General features: G+C 38.0%; 1 protein-coding gene across 6 annotated transcripts; it reads right to left on the reverse strand.

Moving 5' to 3' along the window:
* Positions 1-309: 309 nt before the first annotated feature.
* On the reverse strand, positions 310-5,464 carry LOC107810173 (AT-rich interactive domain-containing protein 2). 6 transcript variants are annotated; one of them, XM_075233753.1, is made up of 4 exons: positions 5,058-5,464; positions 4,697-4,755; positions 3,403-4,528; positions 310-1,438 (listed from the first exon to the last, which is right to left on the reverse strand). In XM_075233753.1, exons 3-4 carry the CDS (start codon positions 4,501-4,503, stop codon positions 563-565), a joined length of 1,977 nt encoding a protein of 658 aa, XP_075089854.1. In that variant the 5' UTR covers positions 4,504-4,528; positions 4,697-4,755; positions 5,058-5,464; the 3' UTR covers positions 310-562. The 6 variants fall into 6 exon arrangements, with proteins under 6 accessions (XP_075089854.1, XP_016490399.1, XP_016490400.1 ...); XM_016634913.2 differs by having other exon boundaries at positions 310-1,441; XM_016634914.2 differs by having other exon boundaries at positions 310-1,441; positions 3,403-4,548; positions 5,058-5,197.
* Between the last annotated feature and the right edge of the window lie 10,968 nt (positions 5,465-16,432).

The following is a 16,432-nucleotide window of genomic DNA, read 5'->3' on the forward strand; positions in this document are numbered from 1 at the left end:
GATTTTAGAAGCTTGGCCAAACAAGCTATAAATCAGAAAGATTGTATGATCTTTTTAAACTACCTCAAGCTACACTCTTTCATTTAATTCTTTATGTGTTCGGAAACAACCTATCTACCCCTCGGGATAGGGGTAAGGTCTGCATACACACTACCCTCCTCAGACCCCACTAGTGATATTTCACTGGGTCGTCGTTGTTGTCGTGGTGGTGCTATTTTGTATCTTCAGTCAATCTCGAATGTAATCAAAACTAACTAATCTTGTCTAATCTTATATGATTAGACATTCCCCTTAAGCAATCAAGCGTCATTAAAGAAAATCTTTGAATCCTTATATGCAACTTGTTTAAACTTTTACAATGCACTATTTGGCAATATTTCAGATATATATTTACATAATAAGATCATCACTTCAGTCTACTGAGTAGTATTTGCTCTTGCCAGCAACTGCACTCATTTAGTCTGTCAAAATTGCCAAGCAAGTTAAAATAACTGCTTGTTAAATTCAAGAAAACATATTTGTGTGTATCAACTAGAACGCTCGCTACAATGTCCATGATATGTTACTCCAGATCAGTACATACCTTATTCTCGACGCATGTTAGTGACCTGGAGCTTGGTACATGAACTGCAATATTACCAAAACTGTCGCCGACAGACCCAAGCTCAATCTCATCATCATCGCTATCGAGTTCTTTTGGAGTAACTCGGTTTTGATAGCTCCGACGTCTGATAAGGAATACATTGAAGTAATAGCTAACCAACTTTTCCCTAGTCTTGGATGGAAGTAGTTTCTTAGAATTCTTCCATTTGTTATTCGAGGTAGCACTTGACCTTACCATATCTTTGAATCTCTCTTCCTCTTCAGATGTCCAAGAAAGTGAAACTTCTTCTCCCATGCGATCAAACCTCCATCGGTTGAACAAAGGACCGAGCTCGAGCTTCAATTTAAACCTCTTTTCTGCGATATGGAACCTGATGCATTCAACAGATTGTGGAAATCGACAACCACATGAACTTCGTCTTCCCTCCCCGATAGGATCCAACTCAACCAAAGATTTTGTTGTTTCCACTTCGGGAGGCCACATCCGCGTGCCTAACCACTTGGAATCACTCTCAGAAATTACCCCTGACCATTCAGGGACTTCAGCTTGGTGGAGAGGACCCACAGAAACTTCAGGGTGTGTTTGCTGATCCCCCGAGTCATCAATTTTTTCGGTTACTGATACCTCAACACTTGTAAGATCTGGCCTAATATCCTCTTCTTCTTCCTTCTGATGAGTTGCAGCTTTGTTATGCGAGGTTGAACATGAGTTACAACATGGACAAGGAGCATGTTTTGGTGAAACGGGGATCCTTTTGCTGCATCTTAGTTTTTCTGCAGGTTGATTGTTGAGTCTCTCTTCTTCATACATGGACGGATGCATCCTCAGCTTCTTCTGCTGATTTACATCATGACAAAAACGGATAACGCTATTCTATAGATATATACTTGAGAAGTCATAGGAGACATATTGTACACGTTCAAATTTCTGACTACCAGGAAAAGATGTGTGACAAAATAAACCACAATGGGTTCGGATTCACATAAACATTTAGGTGGTGAATTATGAATGTACCAGCAGTAGCAGAATTTTAGGTCAGCCATAGCGGAGATAAAAGGTGCTTCCCAGCTTATTATCCTTTTAGTACATTACTTTTTCTTTGGACAAGAGAGATCCTTATTAGAAGAAAGATTTACTAGCATAACACCGTCGGGAAATTGCCAAATATTCAAACATCAGCTCAGCAAGGAGATGGGATATGTCTATTTTCTAAGAAATGGATTTTGGGCCTAACTCAACCTCAAAAACTAGCTCATCAGATGAGGACTGCCAGTCCTCAAGACTATATAAGGAGACAATAACTCATTCCTTCAATCAACGCGGGACACTTAAACACCCCTCTGCACACCCAGGACTGAACATCCGTTGCGTGGACAATATAACATGGGGGCCTAACATTACACAAACCAAGAATAGGGATGGATTCGGCTTGATACCATGTTAAGAAAAGGAATTAACTATTTAAAACACAGCAAAGAAATGGAAAGAGAGATAACCAGGAGAAGGGAGGGACAAAACAAAATAAAAATTCTATAATATGGGAGCATGCCGAGTTAAATTCTATTTGCAATCAAATCACCCTAAAAGTACAAAACCATAAAATATCTCAGACCATAAAATATCTTGAGCCGGGGGTCTTTCGGAAAGAGCCTCTCTACTCCTTCGGGGTAGGGGTAAGGTCTGCGTACACACTACCCTCCCCAGACCCCACTAGTGGGATTTCACTGGGTAGTTGTTGTTGTATTGTGTTCTGCCAGAGTTGCAAGTGCAGACATAGTGCCTCTCTCTCCCAGAGGGTTAAACTTGAAACAGAAAACAAAAGTAAGTCATCAACTCAAGTCGAAATTTGTGCATCTCAAACTTGACCTCTCTTAACCTGGAAATTGTCTAGTAGCATGTACCTTTTGAACATTGAGATAGACTACGTACTAATGGGACATCAGTAAGTTGCCAAAAGAAAAAGGAAAGTGCAGCAACAAAGAAAAGTTAGGTTTGTAAAGATTAACATAAAAGCCAAAAGTTGAAGCCCATCTGAAGGAGCATAAGCTGTAGTTCTAGCCTTTGAAATTCAACTATGAAGGATATTTGTAAGTTCAAATACCCCGAATGAGCCCGAGTTGGTAATATCACTTAGCCACATCTGTTTAGCTTTACCCGTTGTTGTGCTTAACAACTGACATAAAGCCACACGGGAAAACAAAAGATGAAAAGAGCTCCAAATACCGGCAATATGGATCGATCTTTTGCCTTGGGGAACTTTTAAAGGAAAATATCAATTTTGGTTCTTGGAGTTGTGATACGCTAAATTTGTTATGAGAAGTGATGAACCTCTTTACCATTTTGGCCTAATATGTGCCAAGTGACTTGGTTATAGTAAGCAATGACGAAACCAGAAATTTTCCCAAGGGTGTTCAAACTTGAAAGAAGTGAAAAAAATCCCCGACAAAGGGTGTTCAATACACGTTATATACCTCTAAAACTTGATATTTATCCTATATATACAGTGTAATCGCCCCTGATAGTAAGGCTACAACGACTATCTAGTCTTTGATAGAACATGGGTAACATATATGTAACACCAATTCAAGGCATTGGTCGACCACAAGTAAAATGAGCCATAGATGTGATTCCCATTTTGATTACTTCTGAGAAAAATAATACAAAGAAATCATATTTAAAGGCCCCTGGCATGTAACAAGCAATTCGCCAATGCTACAAAAAATCATGGAAGATAAAGCAATAGTGAAAAAAACATTTGCCGATCACCCAATTAGATTGAATAAGGATCAGATAAATACCTGGGGGTTAGATTCCTCTGCATTTGTATCAATATGCCTTCTCTTCAGCAGTGCTTCCTTAACCAACAAGACCTGGAACCAGAACTCGTTGCTTGTATGACCTTTCCACTTGGAAGATTCAGGGACTTCTCCAATTTCAGGATCATTCGAATGTTTTGCCGCGTGATTAATCCAATTCAACATTCCTGAGAAACATGAAGATTCTCTTTTTCTCTTGCGAGAATCAAATACATTCTCAATAACACTCTTGGCCGATGCAGCTCTCTGAATCACCTCTCCGTTAGATGTCACTTTATTTTTACCATCGCGGGCAAAGAAATTTTCGTCATCATCATATTCATTATTTGATTTGTCAGGTGCTTTATAAAGGACCTTCTCGACAATCCCCTCGGCAGATACCAAAAAAACATAGTCATCGTCCATCTTAGAAATGGATATTTCATCTCTATTGTAAAGGTTACCGTTCCTGTTTTCAGCACCGTAACTTCTTCGTGTTGTGTGACCATTGGTTTTATTAACATTTTCAGCAGTAAACATTTCAAAATCAACCTGACCATTTTTCGAAGGAAGCAAATTAGTATCTTTCTTTTTCTGACACCTACGGAGCAACAACCTCCTAAACCTTGTCTCCAACTCCTTTGACAACAAATCAAGTCGGCGAATAACCCCACCCTCTCCTTTCTCCAAGTTTCCATCTTTACAGAACTGCCTTAGCCAATGATCAAATTCAGCCAAATACTTAACATAAACCAACTTCACAAATGCAACAGCCCCAACATCCAACCCACAATGCTCTGCAATAAAACCCCACAAATTCTTGCTCGAAACGCGGTCATATCCACCTATTTTCCTCACAATCCAGTAAAGTTTAAACAAATCCAGAGGCTGCCCGCTACCGGTCATAACTGGAAGAGGCCTTACACATTTTTTCTCAGTTACCTCACTTAGAAAAACAGAAAGAACTTGATCAAACAAGCTCTTTAGCCTATTCTTACTACAGCCATCAATGCCATTTACTTCTACTGTAAGATTAATACCAGAACCACTCTCATTTCCTTTATAAACCTGAGACTCATCATTTAAACTTGACCATGCTTCCATTAACTCAGAAAAGATTGTATAATTTCTGGGGTTTACAAGCACAGCCTATATTAATAAAGAAATCTAAATCCATAATCCAAAAAAAAAAAAAAAAGGCTACATAAATGCTGATAAAAACCTGGAAAAGAAAAGTTAAAACAGGATAAAATAAAAGTGATACAATCTATAACCTTGAGGTAGAGTTACCCGGTACCTGTGTTGGGCTGGTCGGAGATAGCAAATACCCGGTGGAATAGTCTAGGTGCACGCAAGCTGGCCGGGACACCGCCGTCATCAATAATAAAAAATAAAAGAAATAAATTTGAGACTCATCATTTAAATTTGACCAAAGCTTCCATTAACTCAAAAGATTACTATAATTTTATGGGGTTTTCAAGGCACAACCTACATTAATCAGGAAATGACTAATTCCATTTACATAGCAAGAACCAATACAGAGAGAGAAAAAATAGATAGGCTAAATAAATGTTGATAAAAGCTGAAAAAGGATCAACAAAAAAAAAAAAAGTAATGGCAATCTATACTAATTAAGCTGTTTTATTGGAATTATTTACCTTTGCAAGTGCTGTTTATAAAATTTCTTCAAGCCCACCACCACCTTTCATTTTGTAATATACTCCTATATTTTTCCCTTTTCTTGAACAGCTATGGAGAAAATACAAGAACCCCAGCTGAGATTGAGTGAAAAACTATTCTTTTTTTTTTTTTTTGGGGGGGGGGGGGGGGGGTTAAAGAATTTATGAAAATTATTATGAACAGAAGTTGCTGGTTTTTTGACAGCTCAATAAATGTTGTTGACAGGTGTTTTAAGGGTTTTTTGATGTCTGAGATTTTGTGAATTTGCAACAAAACAATTCTTGAAAAAATCAAATTAGGAAAATGAAAGATTAGGGATTGATAAAAACCTCAATGAAGTATTGAACCCTAACAATTAGAATATTGTAGAAAATGGTAAAAGAATATATAAAGTTTTATAATGAGGATGGGAAAAAAATATTGCTTGGTCCATCCCCTTGTGTCTTTTACCTCATCTTGAGATTTGATCATCACCGTTGGATTAATCAATTTGGAAAATAGTACTTTGTTCGTTTCAAAAAGAATAAAAGAATATAAAGTAGGAGATAAAATTTATAATGTTCGTCTTAATCATATTAAAGAAAAATTTATGTAATTTTAAAGTAGATAAACTTCTATAAATTACTTTTCCGGCACACTAATTAAGAAAACTTTTGAAAATTATATAGTAATTATGAGAAGAATTTGAGTATATTATCATTAAGTTTTCATTTAATGAATAATTAATTACAATATGATGAAAATTACTTTTAATCTTTAATTTCTTAATCGCTTTAATATAATATTTACAAATTTAGAAAATAGATAAGAATATAATAAATCACGACTGTTATAATTTGACATATTTAAAATTAAATTATCATTGTGTATTTACACTCGAATCTTGTAATAAACTAATCTTCTAAAAGGGAAACTCTTATCCTAGATTAGGAAACTAATTGTGCATTTTGGGTATAATAGATTCGATAAGGTGAGAAATTAATTTTCACTAATTAAATGGGGATTGAGTTTCTATCTAATATTTCGTAATAAATTTTATTCTCATTGTCTCCTTTTTCATTCTCCTTTCCTAATTCACTCGAGTAATAGAAAAATAGCTTACAACTTGTTTGGATTGTTGTTACATATCGTTTCATAATGTATCGTATTATACTGTACTGCATTGTATTGTTTGATGAATACAACGTTAGGATAAATTGTTTCATTTGTTGTCAGTTCATGATGTCATGCACCAACAATATGAATAATAAACTTGCAACATTATAAAGAAAAAATAGGATACCGAGTAGAATTATTATATAAAAAGGGATAAATGATAAAATATGATTATTTAATAATAATAAAGGGCAAGATGAGAGGAAAAAATAAGGAAACGATGCTACCACACCAAATTCGTCGTTTCATAAAGTGGCATTTTTTTATCATTAGGTAATGATGAATTTAACAACGGAAAAGGCCTAAAAATGTCACTCAACTTTCAGAAATGGTCTATCCATACCATCCGTTAAAAAAATGCTCATTTCATGCCACTGCTGTTACACATTTGGCTCATCCATGCCATTATTGACTAACGACTCAATTTTTATTTGGCCCGTCCATGTCACTGCTGCTAGTTAATAATGGCATGGATGTGCCAAATATGTAACGGCATTGGCATGAAATAAACATTTTTTTAACGGATAACATGGATAGACCATTTCTGAAAGTTGAGTGACATTTTTAGGCCTTTTCCGATTTAACAATAAGATACAATAAAATTTAAGTAATAATCAAAATAAACATTGTATTTAAAGTAACAATACGATATAATACAATAGGTAACAACCATCCAAATTTGGGAAGAAATGGGGGTCAAGGTAAACCTATCAATACAAAATTAAAAATATTAATCTTTGGTATTAAACGACCTGTTTGGCCAAGTTTCTTTTTGACCAAAAGTGCTTTTTTTTTTTTTTGTCAAAAGCACTTTTGGCCAAAAATTGAGGTGTTTGGCTAAGCTTTTGGAAGGAAAAAAGTGTTTTTGAGGAGAAACAGAAGCAGTTTTGGAGAAGCAGAAAAAAGTAGTTTCTCTCCAAAAATACTTGTTTGAGAAGCACTTTTGAGAAAAATACACTTAGAAGCAGTTTTTAAAGCTTGGCCAAACACTAATTGCTGCTCAGAAGTGCTTTTCAAACTAATTAGCCAAACACAAATTGGTTCTTACCAAAAATACTTTTAAGAAAAATACTTTTGAAAAAAAACACTTCTTAAAATAAGCTGATTTTTGCGACTTGGCCAAATGGGCTACAAGTCTTAAATGTCAAATTACACGATATGTCACATGTTGAGCCATCATTAGATTTTTGTGTAATTCGATTTATTAAATTTAATGTTTTCCATGATTACAGATCTTTCATTGTAGCGACACCGTTCCTTTTTCCTTTCTCTTTATTTAAAAATAGTTTTTCTATTTTTAGTTTTTTTCAACACAAAGCATCAAATAAGTTTTTTTTTTGTGCTCAAGAATTTCACAATTCTTCGTTTATTTATCCCTTTGTCAATGGAGGGGAATGGGTCGGGTAATTTACCGATTTTCAGGTATTAAAATTGAGGGTCAGTTATTTGTTTTTTAGCTTGCCGCGTGTCCGTTTGTCTAAATTAGTAGCAAATTGGTGTCATAGTATAACGGTAAAAGTATAATTGAATAGATACTCAAACATATGCTTTATCTAAACTATTTCGAATAGTATAGAGGTATATTTGACCTTTTTCTATTTATTTATCTCAATTATATCAAAACCATTGTGTTTGGAAATAAGGGGGAGAGCACAAGAAATATGGGGACTTGGGGGAAGGGGGAAGAGAGTAACATAAAAAAAAATATTTTCCTATAAAATATTTTCTACTCTCTAACCAAACACTAAAAAATATTTTTCGAAAAAAGCTTTTCATTCACCAACCAAACAAGGGAAAAATAAGTTATACAACCACTCATTTTCCATGAAAACATTTTCTGCGAAAACCTTTTCCATGAAGCATTCCATGAAAAACATTTACCTTCGTACCAAACACACCCTAAATCATTTAATACAATATACCACAAAGTTATGGTTTGTCAATGTGAGACTGTCAGTAGAGAATTCTTTCTTCTTGATTCAGTTAGATGGTATTGTCCGGAAAAAAAGAAAAAAAAAAGTTAGATGTGTGAGCACGTGATTTTTGCCCTACGAGAACTACTCCCAAAAAATTCAAAATAAAATAAATTTTGTGTTATTTGCAATTGTTGTGAATTTTTGTATTGTTTGCATTCGTTCGTGTCTATTTATTTGTTAAGTTAAGAATAAAATCACAAAAATAATGTACTTTGCATTTTAGGCATTTAAGGTCTAGTTGTGTGATCATATATTTTAATTGGTACTTAATCATATTTGATAATTATTATTAAGAGCTAATTAGTATTTTAGTAAGTTAATTTATAATTCAACTTAGAATTTTAGTTTTTTTAAAAGGAAAAGAAAATAAAAGAAAAAGAAGGAACAAGTTTTAAGGGTAAGAAACCGGACTGGGCCAGTGTTAAAAAGGGAAATGTTCAGGCCCAAAGTCACACCCCATGTCCAGGTCCAATCCAACCCGTCTCCAGCCTCTATCAAACGACACCGTTTCAGGCTTCTCAATCTGGACCGTTGATCTCAGCTGATCAAACGGTCCCAAAGCTTTGACCAAACCCGACCCCGACCCATTACCCGGTTCAGTCCGACCCCCCTACTTAAACCAAACGACGCTGTATGGTTTAACCTCCTTGATCCCGGCCGTTGATCTTAATTGATCTAACGGTCGAGATTGAAACACCCCCTTCGTATATAAGACCAATCCCTTACCCCACGCCCCTAAAGCCATACCCCCCCTTCCACCTTCGTCTCTGATCTTCAGAGACCAAACATGTCCGCCACCTTCAACCACCGTCCTCCGCCCACCGGAAATCGCCTCACGGCGATTTCGGTGGTCCAAACACGCCTAAAATTACACCATAGCCTCCCCACGACATCCTCTTTCCAGATCTTGTATCAGTTTCCCTCGAATCAATACCCAACGTCTCGAATCTTAACACGAAGAATCAGCCTAAAACCTCACCTCTTCCGATGACTACCAAATTAACACCCCAAAGCCATCTGACCACCCTCGTTGCAGATCCAGTACCCGTTGGCCTCGAATCACCCTCAAACCCCTCGAATCTTCAATCGAAGATTCGAGCAAAACTAGATCTACCCCAACCAATCCCAAACTCATACCAGACATGTCCCTCCCTCGTCACCAAACCACCATGGGTTTGGTTCGAATCTGGCTGGAAACACTCGAACCCCAAATCGAACCCCCAAGAACCCTAGAAAACCAAAAACTGAAATTTGTCTAAATCAAAGGAAGTTGGATGTCTAGTGGACCTTAGTCGAAGTGTTCTCAGTTGAGAACACTCGATTAAGGTCCGTTCGACCTCAAACAGTTCGAGTTTGGTTTTAAATCAGGGTTGCCCATGTTTCCGATTTCTGGAGGTATTTTTCTTTGTTTTGTTTATTCCGTTTTTGGTTTTGATTATTCTGTTTACTTTGTTGAGTGTAGTTTTATGGGTTTTTCAATTCTTGTCGTTTGATTGTGTCCTTCTCCACCAGACCTGTTATTTGGTCCAATTCTATCATTTGCTTCTGTTTGCTGTAACTGTTATGTGTTATAATTTGTGTAATCGATTGAATAAGTGTCGTCGATTAGTCCGGTAGGCCTGAATATTAATTTAACATGATAGTAGTGTAATGTTGGTTTTGATTTCCTGGTTCATGCTAGTCTGTTTCCCCTCCTACTTTGTTTCTATCCTAAATGTTGTGTTGAAACGAGCCTGTTGGTATAGTTGAACTTAGTACTGAGCTTGTAGGCATATTCAGTTCGTCACATTATTTTTGCTTGATCATTTGAAATGTTCTGAATTGCTTGGTCAATCGAACTGCTTCATCATAACTGCTATTTTGGTTGTCACCTAAACCTGCTATGTCATGCCCTGTAAGAGTGTTCTGGGTCATTAATAGCCTTAGACTTTATTTTTGTTGCTGTTTGATTCAAGTTAAGCAATTGATGAATCGAATCCTACTGTCTAGGGTCTGAAATGAATCTGACAACTGATTTGAATTCAGTATTGGTATGATAATGTCAACTAGATAGTAGTGAGTCATAAGGCTGCATTCAGAACTTAGGAGCATTGAGCATTGGCTATAGCTGCAATTTCAAAGATTTTAGGGAGGTAATTTGGGAATTGAAAATAGGGAGAGATGGGTGGTTTGAGTGTTCTGTCCACTAAGTATTAAAATACCATTAAACTAATGAATTGATTAGTATTAATGGGGAACAAAAGGGAATGAGGAGGCTAAAAATAAGGAAAAGTTTTTCCTTAGTGGGTTTAAAGTGGAATGATTCAGATTTTAGTGGGAAGAGGGGGTCGGGCAGTAAGTTGGAAAGGAGAGCAGGCCTGTATAAGAGAGGGATCAGGTCTGGAGACTAGGGGGACTAAAAAAAAACTGAAACTTGAATACTCAACTGGAAGAAAAAATTGAATTCTAAAAAGCTTGAAAAAGTTGAAAAAAGAATAGCTATTTTTCATTATTTGTCTGGTTTAGGATTTGAAATTAGCTAGAACTGTCTTCCTTTTACTCCTGCTCTATACTTGGGGAAGTATATAGTTGCTGGATATTTGTGGCTGCACTGCTAGTTGCCATTTCTGTTGCCGCTACTGCTGCTGACCCTCTTCTTCCTCTTCTTATATTATCAATACCAAGTACCTTGTTGTCTCTAATGCCTTGAAGTTTCATTCGATGTATCTGAACGATTATGAAATCAAATGATGAGGCACTGTTATCATATGAATTTGCTTCTGTATTTCACTATTAGTATAACTTGTAGTTATAGATTTCAAATACGCATTAGTATCGATTAGAATTTCTGAAATTTGTCTTGTAATTAAACTAGAGAGACTGTGGATCATTGATTATATGACCATGAATATGTATTGGACTGTATGAGCTACTCGGATTTGCTATAGTTAATTCAGTTAACTGTGACATTAATGTAAAGGTGAATCTGGATTGTAATAGTCAATTACTATAGCTTCCATATTTAGGGTGCTGGGATCACAAACCGGTATAAAATTAGACATGACTAATTGTACGAACAACATGGTATAGTAGCTAATCACCTCAACAAGTTAAGCTTTTCCATGATTGTCCGTGTTAATTCCTAGCATGAACAACGGCTCTAAATCTGATAGACACATGAACTCGAGTTGGTAATTTTGGTTAGCATAAGGGCTGGGGTAAAAAATTAGAATAATTATTCGTTGAATTAGTTAATTAAACTTGATGGTTTAAAACTTCCAATGAACACTTGTGCATAATTGAACTGAAGCATTGATTAATTTGACGGCTGAACAGCCCCTTTGCATAAAGTGTAAGCTTCAGGGCCGAAATAAATGGCCCAGGCTTGGGTTTGACATGCATATCCGTTTGGGGCCTGGACCCATATCTGCGATTGGTCCAGTTTGTGCTGGGCCCGGATTATGATTCTCTCACGCAGACTATTTGGAGTTTGCAGGTTTAGATGTAGTACTTCTTAAAAGATAACAATTAGTTAGGTTTTATTTTTATTATTAGAGACAACTTAAGTAGAAAATTATAGCTTGTTTTAGGATACCCTTTTAAAACAAATGACATGAGCTTCGCCAAATAAAATGCCTAACTTGCGAGGCCTTCTTTCAAGGTTCGTATTAAAATACTTAGATTTCGAGACAGGTCGCATAGTGAACTTTACGACTTTTCTCAAAATAACAACGTGTTAGTATCTTTAGGCGCGTATTTAATAATGTTATCTTCCTAAACTCGGGTGCACATTTATGTGACCCAAATCCAAATCTCAACGAAGTTGGAACGTATCGAAAATTGCGGGTACACTTATGTGGCGCAATTCGAGATGCATTCTCACGACGTTGTAATTCTTTGAATAAATAATAACAAAAGCGGTAAACAGTTAAAATTTGCACGTAGGTTCATAATTGTATAAAATCAGATAATCAAGCCGAATATGACAGTTGAGCGACCGTGTTAGAACCACAAAACTCGGGAATGCCTAACACCTTCTCCCGGGTTAACAGAATTCCTTATCCGGATTTCTAGTGCGCAGACTGTTAAATAGAGTCATTCTTTTCCTCGATTCGGGATTCAACCGGTGACTTGGGACACCGTAAATCTCCCAAGTGGCGACTCTGAACCTTTAAATAAATCCCGTTTCGATTGTCCTTTAATTGGAAAAACTCCTTTTACGTCCCTTAGCGGGGGTGTAGGTGAAAAAGGAGGTGTGACAGCTCTGACGACTCTGCTGGGGATTGGACCCAGAATCCCTGGTTCAGGGTTCAAAAAATTCGAGCTTAGAATAATTGTTATTATTTGGCTTTATTTATTATCTGATTTTATTACATGTTTTAGCCTAAATGTGCAAAATGTTGCTCTTACCGCTTTGATATGAACTGTACATATAAACTGCTACGAAATCCCTCTCTTCTCTTTCTTGAGGAGTGCATGCTGGTCGTGACTTCTTTCTGTTAGTGTCATATCCCAAAATAAAACGAGGATTCAGAGGAGTTGCAAAACCGGATGATCTTTTGGTTACCGGTACGCAGTTCCCATCCTCAGCTCGAGTTGTCCGCTCGGGTAAGCCAGGTCTAGAACAAACACCCAGGATAAACCTAGTATAACAAAACTTCATGCCGGATCCCTAGTAGGAACGCTTATTTGCATCATGTGCACTCAACTTAGGGGACTCAACACAGGAGTTGAGTTCGTCTAGGACAAGCAACCTGAAATGAAAAGACCATCCTGCTGCATCCTGTTTGTCTTACGCATTTATTTGCTGCACACTTGCATGCTGACCGGCTTCTGAAAATACTGGAATATTAAAAAAAAAGAAATAGCAGTGTAGAGAGATAATTCTGAGTTACCGGCGAACTCTGCCCAAAATTTTGTGAAAATGAAAAAAATGTCTTTTTTAGTGTAATTTGTTTAAACAAGTCTTGTTGTCGGAATTAGTTTATTTTCATGGCCCGAACTACGCCGGTTTGATTCTCACCGGATGTGAGATACGTAGGCAACCCTCATCGGGTCCAACCTCCCCTTTTGCAAAAATAGCCAAAAAATATCAATTTTTTTAATTTTTCGTCATAAATAAGTCGGGTGATTCCATTTTTTGTGAAAATAGTCGAATGTCCCTAAAAAGACGCCGGAAGGCTGTTTTTGCGAGAATAACCATTTTTTGGTCATTTTCAAGGTTTTGTCCGATTGGTAAAACACAGCCTTTAAATCTTCTTCGAAGTGCTGAAAGGTCGTATTGGCAAGACCGGAGTTTTATTTAAATGTGTGTCAATTTTAGTTTATTCTTTCTTTGAGTCCAATGAGTGTTAATCACCCCAAACAAACATACAGAATGAGCCCGGGTCCAAGTTTGCCGGTAACAGTTAGGAGCAAGATCCCTTTGGAGTTGCGCTTGTGGTGGGAGGATTTGGAAAAGTCAGAGCGAGATAAGATCAAACTACATCTGGGAGGTCTCACCAGTTTGTTGAACGTCAGACCCAGATGTGACATCATAAAGGCTTTGGTTACATTTTGGGACCCGACCCACAACGTATTCCACTTCTCGGATTTTGAACTCACCCCAACCTTAGAAGAGGTAGCAGGTTATATGGACATTACTGAGGGGCTAAGGCACAAATATCTGATTGCTCCAAGAGCCGTCAATTCGCACAAGTTCATGGATCTGTTGAAGATAAGCAAGGGAGTCCCGTACTCTGAATTGGATAGGGGTTTTTCTACTTTGCAGTTCATATACCAGAGGTATGGACATATAGGAGGGTTCAACGATCTGGAAAGCGGGGTTTGCAGCAGAGGGAATCGGACAAAATGGGATGAACATAGGCGGTTAGCCTTCATGGTAGCATTCTTGGGCATTGTGGTGTTTCCTCGGAAAGACAGAAATATTGATTTGAAGGTGGATAGAGTCGTCAAGGTCCTGATTACCAATAACAAAAGCACGCTTGCCCCTATGATAGTGTCCGAGATATACCGAGCTCTCACAGCCTGTAAAGCTGGGGCAAATTTTTTTGAAGGATGCAATTTGTTATTGTAGATGTGGATGATCGAGCACTTGTGTCATCATCCTCAGTATACGGGCTATAGATCTACAAACGAAAGTTGCATTGAAGGATATAACACGAGGGTTTCAGGGCTCAAATTGCCAGAAGGGTCTGAAGACTGGGTGTCTTGCCTTCGCGCCATCACAACAGCACGAATAGGGTGGATACTGGGTTGGCTTCCTGTTGAAGAAATTGTGTACATGACCGCCACGGGTCCTTACTTTCTCTTAATAGGACTCCGAGGCATTCAGCCTTATGCGCCTTACCGGGTGATGAGGCAGTTAGAGAGGTGTCAGGTGGTACACCCAGATGAAGATCTCGGTATTTATGCAATCGAGGTTGGTACCAAAGGCCAATTTCATGAAGAAGTCGTTTGTTCTATATGGAATGAATGCTAGTATTTAACGGTAAACACTCGGGTGCGCGACCTATCCAGAGGTGAAGTCTCACCGGCTTATATCGCCTGGTACAAGAAGAGAGATGTTGTAAGAGATGAGCCAGAACGACCAGCCAAAAAACCTCACATTCAAGAGTTCGTTGAAGCGTCGCAAGAACCGTGGGACTGGTTGGCCAAAGAGCGCGAATACCGGGCCGAAATAGGCAAGCTTAAACAACAGATTAAGGATCTAAAATTTGAGAACAAGGTGTAAGTTGCTGCTGAAGGAGAGAAGAACAAATTAGCTCGGGAAAGCGAGATCCTCAAAGCTCAAATCCGGAAAATGAAAATAGTTGCCAGAAACCCGAAGAGAAGTCGGGCTGATGAAAAGCTCATAAACGGTCTGAAGAAGAAAGTCCTCAAGTATCAAGAAGACCTGGAAAAATCTAAAGCTGGTCTAGCGAGAATCCAGGTGAAATGGATAAAGAAGGCAGAACATCGAGCACTGTCTATGCAACAAATGAAGAGGGACTACGAAAAGAGCATCGCTCTATTGAGAGAAACAATATCCACTCTCGAAGAGCGGATGGTCAGACAAGCCCGAGATGCCAGAGCAGATAGGAAGCACTACTATGATCTAATGGCCCGAATGGAGAAATAGATGAATGAGTTTCAGGATCAACTCCTTTACAACGCTCAAATGCTAGGGACGCGGAATCAACAAATAGAGCGATTGCTTATGGAAAGGGACAGAATCAAGGGAAGAATCGACGATATCGGGCACTACATCACCATAAAGTGCCTAGCTTGTGAGGATATGTCCCGCACCACCTTCCTTGCTTCAATAATGATTTATGTCTACCAGATCATGGAAGATTTGAAAGATCTGCGAAGGGGCCTTGCACCAAAACCCGCGGCGAAGCCAAACAACGCCCCGCGGGCGCCAAAATTCAAATCTCTGAAACATTCATAGTTTGAGTCTGTATCTTCCTTGTCTTCAGAGTCTGTTGTCCGTCGGAGTTTGTATTTCCCGTTTTGGCATAAAATTCTGTAGTTTGTATCAAGTCTGTTAATTTCCTTTCAAAAATGTTTTGTCTTATAATAAAACGTTTTGCTAGTAAAGGTTGAAAAATCCAAAAAATGGTGTCTTTATTTTCCGCACTTGTGGCAGAACTACGCCCGGTCTGATTCATGCGGGAACATGATACGTAAATAATCCACATAAGATTCGACCACCACTAAAAAGAAAAAAAAAGGCAAAGTGAATAAAAGAAAGGACATAAGCTGGAATGACACATGCAGTCGAAGCAAAGACATGTTAGAAATGGTTAAACTGCCTAGGAACATTGCATTCCTCAATGTGAAATTGCAATATGTGTTAAACTATAATGCTAACAAGTTTGTTGTTTATTCAGAAAGAGGTTTCAAAACAGTTAGCTCGTTAGAATGTTCTGGCAGATTACCATTACCACACAAGATCTAAAGGGCCCATTCTGGAAAGTATGTCTGGTTCGGACAAAAGTGTTGAGGAGGAAAAGACAGAGATGCAAATGATGAAGGAGGAAGTAGACAGGTTGAGACAAGAGATAGCTGGGATGCACCTAGCCTGGGATAGGGGACAAACATCAACAATACTTCCCCCTACCTCTACCTTTTCACCGGCTCGGACCCCGGAACACCTTTCCTCTGGTCCATCAACGAGCTTCCCCATTGCCCAATACTATCAGGGGGAAACTTCTTATAATCCCCAAGCTTCACCACCCAAACAAAACCCTCCTCCACCA

The sequence above is a fragment of the Nicotiana tabacum genome, chromosome 1 (assembly GCF_000715075.1).
Source record: "Nicotiana tabacum cultivar K326 chromosome 1, ASM71507v2, whole genome shotgun sequence".
Taxonomy (NCBI): domain Eukaryota; kingdom Viridiplantae; phylum Streptophyta; class Magnoliopsida; order Solanales; family Solanaceae; genus Nicotiana; species Nicotiana tabacum.